This window comes from Mus caroli, chromosome 2 (genome assembly GCF_900094665.2).
Source record: "Mus caroli chromosome 2, CAROLI_EIJ_v1.1, whole genome shotgun sequence".
NCBI classification, from domain to species: Eukaryota; Metazoa; Chordata; class Mammalia; order Rodentia; family Muridae; genus Mus; species Mus caroli.
This window is the reverse complement of record NC_034571.1, coordinates 112,112,748-112,126,294: the sequence shown is the minus strand read 5'-3', so window position 1 is coordinate 112,126,294 and position 13,547 is coordinate 112,112,748. Positions and strand designations below refer to the sequence as shown.

General features: G+C 46.2%; 1 protein-coding gene and 2 pseudogenes across 1 annotated transcript in view; 1 reads left to right on the top strand and 2 right to left on the bottom strand.

Moving 5' to 3' along the window:
- Vps18 (VPS18 core subunit of CORVET and HOPS complexes) overlaps positions 1-3,286 on the bottom strand; it is a 9,963-nt gene extending 6,677 nt beyond the window's left edge. Inside the window, exons 1-2 of the mRNA XM_021155587.1 lie at positions 2,897-3,286; positions 1,537-1,678 (exon numbers count right to left, since the gene is read on the bottom strand). Of these exons, the coding sequence (XP_021011246.1) occupies positions 1,537-1,678; positions 2,897-2,987 (233 nt within the window). The 5' untranslated portion in view covers positions 2,988-3,286. The remainder of the gene's footprint in view (positions 1-1,536; positions 1,679-2,896) is intronic.
- Positions 3,287-5,221: 1,935 nt separating this feature from the next.
- On the top strand, positions 5,222-5,317 carry LOC115030439 (annotated as a pseudogene).
- A 1,557-nt stretch (positions 5,318-6,874) lies between these two features.
- LOC110306941 lies at positions 6,875-11,017 on the bottom strand (annotated as a pseudogene).
- Positions 11,018-13,547: the final 2,530 nt, after the last annotated feature.

The following is a 13,547-nucleotide window of genomic DNA, read 5'->3' as shown; positions in this document are numbered from 1 at the left end:
TAAACTGAGCTAGCCTAGATCTTCCTGTATAGCCTAGGGTGACCCTGGATTTCTGATCCTGCTGCCTCTACTCCCAAAGTACATTTCTGGGGCTGGTGAGACGACCCAGCAGGTCAAGGTTCTCGACACCGCACCTGATGTCTGAGTTTGACCCCTGTGCTCCATGTGTTAGAAGGAGGTAAAGGGCCTGGAGAGATACCTCATTGGTCAAGAGCACTTCATTCTTTTTTTGTTTGTTTGCTTTGTTTCGAGACAGGGTTTCTCTGTGCCCTGGCTGACCTGAAGCTAGTTCTGTGTATCAGTCTGGCCTTGAACTCACAGAGATCCACCTGACAAGTATTTGGAGTTAAAGATGTGTGTGTACTACTACACCCAGAATAGAATATAATTTAAATATTTATCTTATTAAATTGTGTGTGTGTGTGTTTGCGCGCACGTAAGCAAATTCCAGCCCACTGTATTTTTTGGGATAGGGGCTTCCCACTGAATCCAGAGCTCACCAATTTGGCCAGCCTGGCCAGCCTGCAAGCTCCTGAGACTCACTTGTCTCTGATGCACTCCAGAGCTGGGGTTCCATATTTGTCAGAGTGCAGCTTTTTGCATGGGCTCTGGGGATCTGAAGCTGGGTTCTCACACTTACAAAGCAAGCACTTTCCTGGCTGACCATCCCTGAAGTTCTTGCTGGGTGCACTGCTTGTGGGCTTCGTTTATACTCGCCTTTCTTATAAATTGTCATCTTACTCATTTCTAAGAAGGTGGTTTCCTTTTTCGTTTGTCTGAGGTAGGGGTCTCACTATGCAGCACAGCGCTGGCTCCCAATCTTCCTCTGTCAGCCTCCCAAGTGCTAAGACTACAGGCCACACACTTAAGTCTGATTGTTTAAAACAGGCTCTCCAAACTTACAATGAAGCCAAGGATGACCTTGAATTTGAGATCCTCCTGCCTCCACACCTCCCAAGCATTGTGTGCACCACCACACCCGGGTTCTGCTATGCTGAGCATCTAATCAAGGGCTAAGGATACTCTGCAAGAACTCTCCCAACAGAACTCCAGCCTCACTTATCTACAGCATTTCATTCTGCAGTGCCGGGAATCAAACCCAAGGCCTCAGGAATGCCAGGTACTCTATCACTGGGCCACAATCCCAACACCCGTTGTTCTAATAACTATTCATGTTGGGATTCATCCTTGTGAGACAGAGGTCTGTCTTATTCCAGATGGCTTATCCCAAATGATTGATAAACAACGCTGTCAACACTTTTGGCAAAGAGCGGACATACTTCGGGATTCCAGACTGTCCCAATGACCTGTGTGGCTAACTCTGGGAGGCTGAGACCACCTTCCCCTGTTGAAAGACCAGAATGATTAGCTGACTCGTTCAACAGCATGGGTGGAATGTGAACATAGGTCTCCCTGATCTTCAGCCACCACACCATTCTCTTTGGGAAGGAATAGTGCATCTCCTGAAAAGCTATTGTTTCATTTGCTAAGTATGGAAAAAGACCCTAGTCAGGTCAAAGTCTCCAAAGATACTACCGGAGCAGTGTATCCTTGCCCAGGCTCATGCAGAGCTGATTGCAGGAGACCACGAGGCTAGTGATCCGCTCCGAGGGGGTGAAGTCAATCCGCTGCTTGGTGAAGATGGGCACCTCCTTCTCCAGGTGGGCACTGACATACCCTATGGGCGTGGAAGACAAGAGAAAAAGGCATCCAGAGAGGGGGGTGGGGCACCCAGAAACCCAGAGGAACCCCAGTGTTAGCTGATACTTCTACTTCCCAAGTTTATTCCTACCCACAGGGTCTTGGTTCATAAAGAGTTCAACATGAAATAGTTTTCTGAGCCGGGCGTGGTGGCGCACGCCTTTAATCCCAGCACTTGGGAGGCAGAGGCAGGCGGATTTCTGAGTTCGAGGCCAGCCTGGTCTACAAAGTGAGTTCCAGGACAGCCAGGGCTACACAGAGAAACCCTGTCTCGAAAAACCAAAAAAAAAAAAAAAAAAAAGAAATAGTTTTCTGGTTGTCTTTATTGGAAGGGTCCTGGGCTCTTCTCACACTTGCAACAGTAGTAAGGGATTGGTTCTCTGTGCCTGAGATGAGGTTGTATCATGATATGCACGTTCCCAGTGGTAACGGGGGGCAGGGGGAGACAGTACAGGAAGGATGGTTTCGGCATTCTCCCTTATAGTCTTTGGCCAAGAGAAACTAAAGTCCCTTCCTCAATGTCCACACAGTACGGCTCAGTGAGTCTCCATCGTATGTAGGGAGTTCTGGGAACCCAGTCCTATCAGTCCTGTTCATAGGCTACAGTTGCTTTCTCAATAGTCCGCTGCAATATTATCATAGTGTGGGTAACCCTGCTCTGCTCTCCTACACTCTAAACTGCAGCCAGCTTTACCCTGGGACAATCATCTCCATTGTTCCTGTTCAGTAACAAAATTCCCTTTTGGATCGACCCTCCTTCACTTATAAAATTCACGTTCCACCAAGTTCAGTGCTCATTCTGCCTTCTCTGCTACCTCGAGATGAAGTCTGGTGGGAACGAACACATACACACACTCCAAAAGCTTCAAAAAAAAAATTCATAGAACAAGACACAGAAGCCAGGAACCTATATTCAGTTCTCCCAAGAGTCAAACTGCAGCCCACAGACAAAAGTAACAAGTACTTCCTTATCTGAGCCCAAGTTCCCTCTTTTGAAGGACCTAGGCCTTAGAGTTAAGGCCTAGATCAAGAGGCTGTTCCTGTGGCTCTTTCAAACTTCGACCAATGACAAGCTGGACAAGACAAGAAAGGCCTGGGGCTTAGATCCTAAACACATGCTGCAAGCTCTAGAGCTTCTCTCCCCCGTAAATGCTACCACAACAGAAAGGGGCAGAGGCGGCCTCTTCTAACTTACCAGAATGGGGGATGCCCACGCTAGGGCAACCAGTCTGCAAGACGGCCGAGCGGGACAATGAGTCCTCGTACTCATCCAGGATGGACGCCATGGCAATCAAGCTCTGGATCTCTGATCTGGGGCCTGGGGGTCACAACTGGGACCCCGGTCGTCCTGGATTTGCAAGTTGTGCTTCCCCAGCGTCTGACAGATCCGGAGAACCTTTTAAAAATTCTGAGGCCCTTTTCGCTTTCTCTGTGAAGGACGAGACGATCGGGAGCCCCAACTAGACTATGGCGCAGCTTTGCACCCCAGCTCCAGTCCCAAGAGATTATAGGCTCCCCTTAGCAGATCCCAGGTGATCACAACCTCGCCCAGGCAGCTCAGCTGACTCCCGCCCCCGTGACGCGTGCTTATGACGTACTTCCGGGTTTTTCCAGCCGCGAGTGTTAACTGGAGTCCTGGGCATCGGAGCCTCCACGAGGAGGCGTTGTCGGAGACTCGGCTCGGCGGAGGCGGAGCGCTTGCGGGCCACCCTGCTGCTGCTGCAGTTCCTCATGTTGGCGCTAGGGGGCAGCCCGGGATTTCCCAGCGGCGTCCAGTAAAAGACTTGCGCGGATCCTAGGCTTCCGCAGCTCAGGCTTCACTCCCTCAGACTGTCACTGAAAGGCCGGCGGTGCTCCTCCATCTGTCGCACTACCTCCTGTTCCTCAATCGAATTGCTGCCTCAGTCCACCTTCACAGGCACAGGCAGAACGGTCTTAGTGTCCCTTCTTCCACCCCAGGGGCCCCTAGCTTCCAGAGAAAGTAGCTGAATGGGTCACAAGTGTGGCTCAGTGGTGCATAAGCATCTTGCCCAGCGGGTATAAGACCTGGATTTTTTTTTTTCTTACACCACAAAAAGAAAACCATACAAAATTTAATCTCCAGCAGTAGGAAGGCTGAGGCAGGAGGATTACTAAGGATTACTAAGGACTGGGCTACAGACCCCCAGAAAACAAAACAGAAAGAAATTGACAACGCAGTAGAGTAACCATCAAGCCAATGGGCCAGGTTAAGTAAGCTGCCTCATAGTAGCTCCTTAGTGTAGGGGGAGAGGCAAGGGTCACCGGGAAAACTGAAGCACAGGCTACTTCCAGGCACTCTATACGTTGAGTGATGTTGACTGTCCTTGTCTAGCATTGGGAAGCCTTAGGATCAAGCCCTAGTATCAGAAAAAGAAAAGGGGGTTATATATAGTCATCAGGAAAATCACGAGCGAAACCCTATAAACCTTGTAATGGGGGTGGAGAGGAAGCGGGGCTGGCCTTGGGCAGACTGTGGAAGCTATCATGTGGTCCACTGGAGGCTATAACTGGGCATAAGATCTGATGTTGGTACTGGGAAGCAGGTGTTTGAAAAGGACATGAGACCTGAGGCAGAGGACAGGCCTTAAGTATCCATCGGGGAGAGAGAGAGCTGGGAAGTGGGAGACCATCTCAGAGGAAAGCATCAGAGACCTAGTGATAGGTTAGATATGGCAGGCAGATGAAGGAGAGTGTGGGGACAGCTGGAGACCTGGCTGGTGGGGACAAAGGAGGAGCCAAGTGAGAGGGGGTGGAGGTCACATGACTGAGCTCAGGGCACTGCTAGGGAACTTACTGGGGAAGCCCCAGCTTTACCTGTAACCTGCTCCAGGGCGGTCACCAATAACTCAGTAGTGAATGTTTATTAGACATTTGCATAAACGAACTTTCTCATGGCTCAGTTTCTACATTTATAAAATGAGAAAAAAAATCTCTTAACGGTGTGCATACAGTCGGATGTTATACAAATCACTGAGTGGTGAGTTTGTGTTTAAATATTACTAGTATTTAATAGCAGATTGTTGACTAAATTAAGATCCAGACCAGAAGAATCAAACCCAGAGCCTCACAAATACTGTGTGAGTGCTACATCATGGGCTCCATCCTCAGCCTTGGATTTTCTGTTGAATTGAAAAGGTTTAGATTTTAATGAAATTGGAGACTATGGATCTAGCTTACTTGGCAGACAAGAGGGTTTGTTTAGTTTCATAGGATGAGGCCCTCAGCACAGCACAGAACTAGGTATGGTGCCTATGGTCCCAGCAGTCAGGAAGTGGGAACAGGAGGGTTAGAATCTCAAGGTTAAAATTATAAGAGAAGCCGGGCAGTGGTGGCATATGCCTTTAATCCTAGCACTTGGGAGGCAGAGGCCAGCCTGGTCTACAGAGTGAGTTCTAGGACAGCCAGGGCTACACAGAGAAACCCTGTCTCAAAAAATAAATAAATAAATAAATAAATAAAATTATAAGAGAATAAGAGAGAACAAGAGGGGGAGGGGAACATGTTACAGCAGCATACATACTAAAAGATTGAAACAATACAGAGAAGGTTAGCATAGCCCCTGTGCTTGGAAATTCTTGAAGCATTCAATTTTAAGAAAGAAAAAGAAAAAGAAAGGAAGGAAGGAAGAAAGAGAAAGAGAAAGAGAAAGAGAAAGAGAAAGAGAAAGAGAAAGAGAAAGAGAAAGAGAAAGAGAAGGAGAGAAAGAAAGAAAAAAGAGAAAGAAAGGTAGGTAACATTTTTAAAGAGGAAGAAAAAGTTCATCTTTGACTGTAAGAACAAAGTAGAGGCCAGCCTAGGCTGCATGAAACCTTATTTCAAAACCAGGGAGGGCTGGGGAGATAGCTCCGTGGGTAAAGTGTTTGCTGAGGAAGGAGTCACAGCAGCCACATTAAGGCAGGTATCTGGCAGGGTATGGTGACACACACCTTTGACCCCAGCAGAGTGATTAAAACAACAAAGCAGGCCTCTGAAACCCCAGCACTGCTGTGAGACAAGACAGGTGACTCCCAGCACCGACTGACCAGCCAATCTAACAATGAGGGAGTTCCAGGCCCAGGGAAGAATCTGTTTAAAAATAGAGTTGCCAGGCAGTGGTGGGGCACACCTTTAATCCCACGCAGGCAGATCTCTTTGAGTTCCAGGTCAGCCTGTTCTACAGAGTGAGTTCCAGGACAGCCAGGGAAACCCTGTCATCAAAAAGCAAAAGCAAAAAAATAATAAATAAATAAATAAATAAATAAATAATTTTTAAAAGATTTTAAAAAATGTAGATCCAGGCACCTCTCCATGAATTCAAGTTCAGCCTGGTTTTCATGGTAAGTTCCAAAGGTCCTGAGTTCAATTCCCAGTAAGCACATGGTGGCTCACAACCATCTGTAATGGGATCCAATGCCCTCTTCTAGTGTGTCTGAAGACAGCTATAGTGTACTCATATATGTTAAATAAACAAACAAATATATTAAATAAACAAACAAACAGTTCCCTGAGCCTGAAGTGTATAGGTCTGGATTCAGGCCCCAGCACTGACAATAACAAGACTGGGCCCAAATGTCAAATTGTTACCAAGTAGAGGACAAGAGATAAGAAAACAACTGATTGGGGGGTCTGGGGGGTGGAGAGATGGCTCAGCGGTTAAGAGCACTGACTGCTCGTCCAGAGGTCCTGAGTTCAAGTCCCAGCAACCGTAATGAGATCTGGTGCCCTTTTCTGGTCTGTCTAAAGACAGCTACAGTGTACTTATATACAATAAATAAATCTTTTAAAAATATATATACATTTTATATATTTTGCTTTTTGAGACAGGGTCTTATGTGTCCCAAGCAGACTTAGAACTCACTATGTGGCCCAGGGTAGCCTTGAACTTACCAGGTATCCATGAAGATGACTTTAAATCCCTGATGCTTCTCCTGAGACTATGACATAACTCGTACTAGCATGTCCAGTTTGTTATTGCTGTTGTTGTTTGAGACCAAGCGTTACTCTGTACCCCTAAAACAAGCCTCATGACAATTCTACTCTCTTGCCTCCTGAATGCTAGGACAGCAGGCCTGAGCTACAAGGCCAATCCTTAGACATTGTTTTTATTATCTTTTTTCTTATATTCAAAACGTGTTTATTGGGAAGGCTCCCACTCATTTTGAGTCAGGGGCTTTCAGTGCTGTTTCCTCCTGAAGGAGCATCCGTCCGTCAGCCTTGCTTTCCCACCTGTAGGCTGACAGAGGACAGTGGAGCAGCCAACACACAAGACTACCGTTTGTGCATGGCTAAAGACCATGGTGATTTTATAGCATCCTGGTCATTTCACATCTATAAAGTAGGAATTAGGGCTCTTGCACCAGGCGATTTTTCTTGTGTTTCCTCTTCTCCTCCTCAGGAGAGGGATGAAAGAGATCCTTTGTGAGGCCTGCTCTCGTAGGGAGGTTGTCACCACCAGAAAGGCTAATGTGTAGCCTAGGCTGACCTCAAACTCACAATCCTCCTGCGTCTGCCTCTTTCAGCAAATCCTACCAGCATGTACCACCACAACTGGCTATTATTTTCTTAAGTTTACTTTTCCTTCACCCAATTCTTCATCACTTGTTTATTTGTTTGTTTGTTGTTTTAATTTAAACTAGAGGGCTGGTGAGACGGCTAAGCAGGCAAGAGCACTTGTTGCTCTTACAGAAATTGGGTTTGGTTCCTGGCACCAGCATGGTGGTTCACAACTATCTGTAACTCTGGTTCCAGGGGCATCTAACGTCTGTGCACATGCTTTCATCCAGGCAAATACTCATACACACCAAAAGTAAATACATCTAAAAAAAAGCAATTACATTTATTGATGCCGGGCACACTGGGGTGAATGAGGGCATGTGTCACTGTGCGTGTGGAGGACAGAGGACAACTTGTGGCAGACAGTTCTCTCTTTCCACTGTGTGGTTCCAGGGACCCAACTCAGGCCATCCAACTCGGCATCAAGGCCTTTACCCCCTTCACCCAACGAACCACCTTGGGCCGCAGAATTCCTTTTCATCTGGTTCACCCAAGACAAACCTCTGAGAGTTACTTTACCTGACAACTCTGTTTGATAGTTCTCAGGCAGGGTCTTGACCTCATCTGAGAAAACCAGCTTTGGCCAAGAAGGAGCTGCTGTGAGAGTCTACTCTCACAGAGTACTCTCTAAAACACTTCCCAAAAAATGAGCTCATCCCCCAGTGTCAGGAAAGAGGCAGAGTTTTATTTTCTCATTGAAGGGAGAGCCTTGGGACAGGGTCTCATATGAACTGGACTATCCTCAAACCGATTGTGTAGCTGATGACCTTGAACCCCTGACCCTCTAGCTTCCTTCCTCCTCAAACCGATTGTGTACCTGATGACCTTGAACCCCTGACCCTCTAGCTTCCTCCTCTAGAGTCCTGGGATTATAGGCCTGAACCTTGCCCAGTGAAGGAGATGCTTTCAGTATCCTTTTGCAGATACTTTGAGCATACAATGGCCCAGAACATGCAACATCTTTCCAAAGGGAAGGAGATGGAGTAGAGTGGAGGAATACAGAGCCAGAGCAAGACTGAAACCCAGCAAGGCAAACTCCAAATCCTGTGACTCCCAGTCAAAGGCCTTAGTTGGCTCCACCCTTCTGGTTTTGCTGCCTACAACCTAATTCTCCCTCCTAGGCCGATTCCACTCCCTGTACACAGCTCTCCCTAGCAGGCCTCCTTTATCTCTGACATGTCCAGCATCCTGTAGTCTCCAGAACAGTTCAGGGTTTCTCTTCACACCTTCAGGGCCAACACACAGGGACTTCACTGTTACCTGTTTGGCCTCAGCAGCTGTGGAGGAATATCCCACAACCCCCTTTCTCCTTCATGACTGTAAAGCCAGAACCACGTGAACATTACCGCCACATTCCAATGCTGGTTTCCAAAGGAGCCCAGTCCTGTTGGGATCACATTTCCAGCAGCCTTAGTTTGTTGTTGCTTTTTAGGAGCAGAGAAGTCATTAAAAAAATTTTTTTCGAGCCGGGCGTGGTGGCGCACGCCTTTAATCCCAGCACTCGGGAGGCAGAGGCAGGCGGATTTCTGAGTTCGAGGCCAGCCTGGTCTACAAAGTGAGTTCCAGGACAGCCAGGGCTACACAGGGAAACCCTGTCTCGAAAAACCAAAAAAAAAAAAAAAAATTTTTTTTTCACAGGCTGGAAGCTTAGCCGGGTAGAATCTGGCTCTGAGGTCACCTGTCCCTATATGTCAATTTCCGCTGATTCTTCAGGCCGTTCCTGGGTCCCCATCTTCTTAGTCACATCACTGGAAATCCAGTCAGACTGACCAAGTTTGTGTGGGAAGAGGGAACCTCAACTGAGAAACTGCTTCCGTCAGATTTGTCTGTAGAGCTGTGCATAGTTGTGCAAACCCTTAATGCCAGCATCTGGGAGTTCCACGACAGTCAGAGCTACATAGTAAGACCTTGTCGGGGCTGGGGTGGGGGAAGAAGAAGCAAGCTGGTAAGCCATGGAGGTAGGCCAGTGAACACTGCCCCTTCGTGGCTTCCATTCCTTCCTTCATACTCCTGCCTCGGGTTTTTGTCATGGGCTCCCATAGTGTTAAATTGTGACCTGGGCGTGTAAGCCCAGCCAAATCCTTTCTTCTTCAAGTTGGTTTTGACCAGTATGTTTATCCAAGCAATAGAAAGCAAACTAGAAAACAGGCCCTCTTTTTATAATGCTACTAGTTTTCAGGCTGGAGATATGTCTCAGTAAAGGGTATAAAAGTGGACCCCAAGGCATGCATCTGTCACTCCAGTGCAGTTGTATGGATAGAGACAAGCCCATCCCTGGAGCTCCAGGCCAGACAGTGCAGATGGATCACTGAGTTTCAGGTTCAGTGAGAGTTGTTAAATAAATAAATAAATAAATAAATAAAGTTGGGAGTAATGAAAGCAAACACCCAAAACTGACCTGACCTCTGGCCCCCACACAGGTGCGCACACACCCGCATGCATGTGTGCGCACACCCACATGAACACATAGAGACAATACACACACACACACTGCTCAGTTGCTTTCTCACAGTCACCATCACAGAAGAACACATGTTTTACTGTTTACTTCAGAGATTTGAATGGACTCCAACGGTAACAGGCCACAGTTCAAGAGATGTCAAGCCAGTGGAGCCAGTCTTAAAGGGAGAAGCAATTACAGATTTGGCTGTGCCTTGGCTTGGCTGTTTGGCCAAATGCCTGTGCCGTCAAAGAAGTCGTGACTGCTAGTCTTATCGCCATTTGACCACCCATCACCATTCCCTTATCATGTTGTAGATAGTAGACGCCCGTCAGGTGGGAGGCAGCTGTTTTGTGAAGGAGTCACTCCAGAATCTCCCCGCTCTCAAGTTGCTTACATGGTAACAGAGACTTGAGGTGGGCTCACAGGAAACATGGAGTGACCTCTAAATTAGTGAAATTGACAGAGGACCAGGATTATTCCTGCAATTCAGCATTAAAAAACAAAAACAAACAAACAAACAAACAAATACTTGTCATGGTGCATTTCCTCTCCTTTCTTTTTCTTTTTCTTTTTTTCTTTCTTTCTTTTTCTTTTTTTCTTTTTTTCTTTTTTTTTTTTGTTTGTTTTTTTCGAGACAGGGTTTCTCTGTATAGCCCTGGCTGTTCTGGAATCCACCTGCCTCTGACTCCTGAGTGCTGGGATTAAAGGCATGCACCACCACCGCCTGGCTTCTTTTTCTTTTCTTAAGATTTATTTATTTTATGCATGTGAGTACACTGCTGCTCTCTGTAGACAAACCAGGAGAGGGCATCAGATCCCATTACAGATGGTTGTAAGCCACATGTGGTTGCTGGGAACTGAACTCAGGACCTCTGGAAGAGCAGTCAGTGCTCTTAACCCCTGAGCCATCTCTCCAGTCCCTCCTCTCTTTTCTGCTATAGATTAATTTTGGATCATCTTTTTTTTTTTTTTTTTTTTTTTTGAGACAGGGTTTCTCTGTATAGCCTTGGCTGTCCTGGAACTCACTTTGTAGACCAGGCTGGCCTCGAACTCAGAAATCTGCCTGCCTCTGCCTCCCAAGTGCTGGGATTAAAGGCGTGCGCTACTACCCCCTGGCGGATCATTTTATATGCAGAAGTAAAAGATTCAGGAGCCAGAGAGATGGCTCAGTGGTTAAGACTGCATCCCACCCTTTCAGAGAACCCAAGTTTGGTTCTCAACACCTGTGTGGGTTGGCTCACAAGTCCCTGTCACTCCAGCTTCTGGGGGATCCAGTGGAGTGCCTGTGGCCTCCGAGGAGATCAGCACTCTTGTGCACATGCCCCCATATGCAGAGATACATAATAAACAGAGAAAACAAGGAACTGGAGAGATGGCTCAGTAGTTAAGAGCATTTACTGCTCTTTCAGAGTGTTGCTGGAATTTCCAACCTCAATAAGCCCATATAAAAACACACACAATCCTGTTATTATAATTATAAGCCATATGTCCAGATTGGTCAGATCTAACACAGTACTAACTTATTCCCAGCTATAAGACCCCCGTGTTCTTTTTTATTTGTTTGTTTTTTGTTTTTTTGTTTTTCAAGACAGGGTTTCTCTGTGTAGCCCTGGCCTGCCTCTGCCTCCCAAGTGCTGGGATTAAAGGCACCACCTTTACCTTTTTGTTTTGTTTTTTAATTTAAATGAGAGTATGGAGAGATGGCTCAGAGGTTAGGAGCACTCGTTGCTCTTGCCAAGGAAGAGGGCTTAAGTCCCAGAACCTACATGGTGGCTTATAACTGTAACTCCAGTTCTAGGGGACCCAATGTTCTCCTCTACAGCACCAGGCACACATGTAGTGCATATACATACTTACAGAGAAAACATACAGGTAAAATAAAATAATAAAATAATGGACAGGTAAGATGGCTCAGTGGATAAAGATCTTTATCCACATGTGCACCATGGCACATATAGAGCATCCACCCATACACATACACACATATATCCCTCATGTGCAAAATGTATTTTTTTTTTTTGAAACAAGGTTTCTCTAATATGTACCCTTTGCCTTTTGTGGAACTCACTATGTAGACTAAGCTGTCTCAGAGATCTACTTGCCTCTGCTTCTTGAGCACTGGGATTAAGGATGTGTGCCACTGTGCAATATGTGTGTAATTATTTCAAAAGTGAAACCTTCGGAGGCAGCTGTAGTGACACACACCTGGGACCACAGCACTCAGTAAGGGTGTGGTCAGAGCTCCTTGCTTATCGGAGGAACAAGAACCTCATCTAGTTTAATGTACTCTACATCTGTTGTGTGAAATTTGTAACATTTTTGGGCTGGAGAGATGTCACAGCAGTTAAGAGCACTGACTGCTCTTCCAGAGGTTCTGAGTTCAAATCCCAGCAACCACATGGTGGCTCACGACCATCTGTAATGGGATCCGATGTCTTCTTCTGGTGTTTCTAAAGACAGCTACAATATAGTCATATACATAAAATAAATATATATTTTTAAAATTTTGTAATATTTTTAAGACCAGGTCTCAAACTTGCTGTGTAGCTAAGAATAACCGTGAATTCCTGACCCCAGCTTTCCCCCACCCCTTTTAGACATTCTCCACCTATAGCCTGGACTGGACTGGCCCTCACAGAGATCAATGGGTTTCTTCTGTTTGCCAAGTGCTGAGATTAAAGGTGTGTACCACTATGCCTGACCCATTTTAAATTTGTAAATTAATTTTTATTTATTTTTGTGCGCATATGTATAGATAGGCACATGGTGCCATGATATCTCTGTAGAGCTAAAAGGGCAGCTTGTGGGAGTCAAGTACCTCCCTCTACAGTGAGGGTCACACTTGTGTCACTCGGGGGCAGGTCCCTATACTCCCTGGGACGTTTCAGTGAACCCCCTTTCATCCTCCCTCTTTCTGTCTCTCAAGTTTTAATTTTAAATTTTAACCTTTTATTATTATAAAAATTACTTATTATTTATTTATGTAGTTAGTTTTCTCCTTCCACCTTTATGTGGGCTCCAGGGATCAAACTCCTGTAGTTGGGTATCTCTGGTAAGCACCTTTACCTGCTGAGCCCTTGAGCCCCCACCCTACCCCCACCCTTCTTTTCTTTTTAAAGATTTCTCATTATTTATGTGGATGAGTATTACCTATATGTATGTATGTACATATGTGTGTACGTGTGTATGTATGTATGTACGTAGGTATGTATTATGTACGTACGTATGTATGTATGTATACCACATGCATGTCCAGTGCTGGTAGAGACCAGAAGAGGGCATTGGATTCCCTGGAACTGGAGTTACAGATGGTTGTGAACAACCATGTAGGTGCTGGGAATTGAACCCTGGTCCTCTCTAAGAGCAACCAGTGCTCTTCACCACTGATCCATCTCACTGCCCCCGCCCCTTCCTTTTTTTCCCCCCATTTTGTTTTGAGACAAGAAGTCATGACAGCCTCAAACTCATTATACAACCAAGACTGGTCTTGAATTAAATATGGGACTGAAGCTGGATTTGAACTCCTGATCTCCTGCCTCCACCTCCCTGGGATTATGGGAGTACACAATACCCAGTTGAGATGGCTCAGTGGTTAAGAGCACTTGGCTGCTCTTCCAGAGGACCCAGGTTCAATTCCCAACCCCACAAGGCTTCTCACAACTGTCTGTCAACTCCCATTCCTGGGCACTTGCCACCTTCTCACCATGGACATAAATGGATAAAATTAAATAAAAAGAAATTCTTTTCAGTCATATCCTGTACAGTGGTTGAGTGTTATACCATCCTGGGGTTTTGTGATGTCAAGCTGACCAGCATACACTCTCTGTTGTAAGCTTTTGAGTGAGAGAGT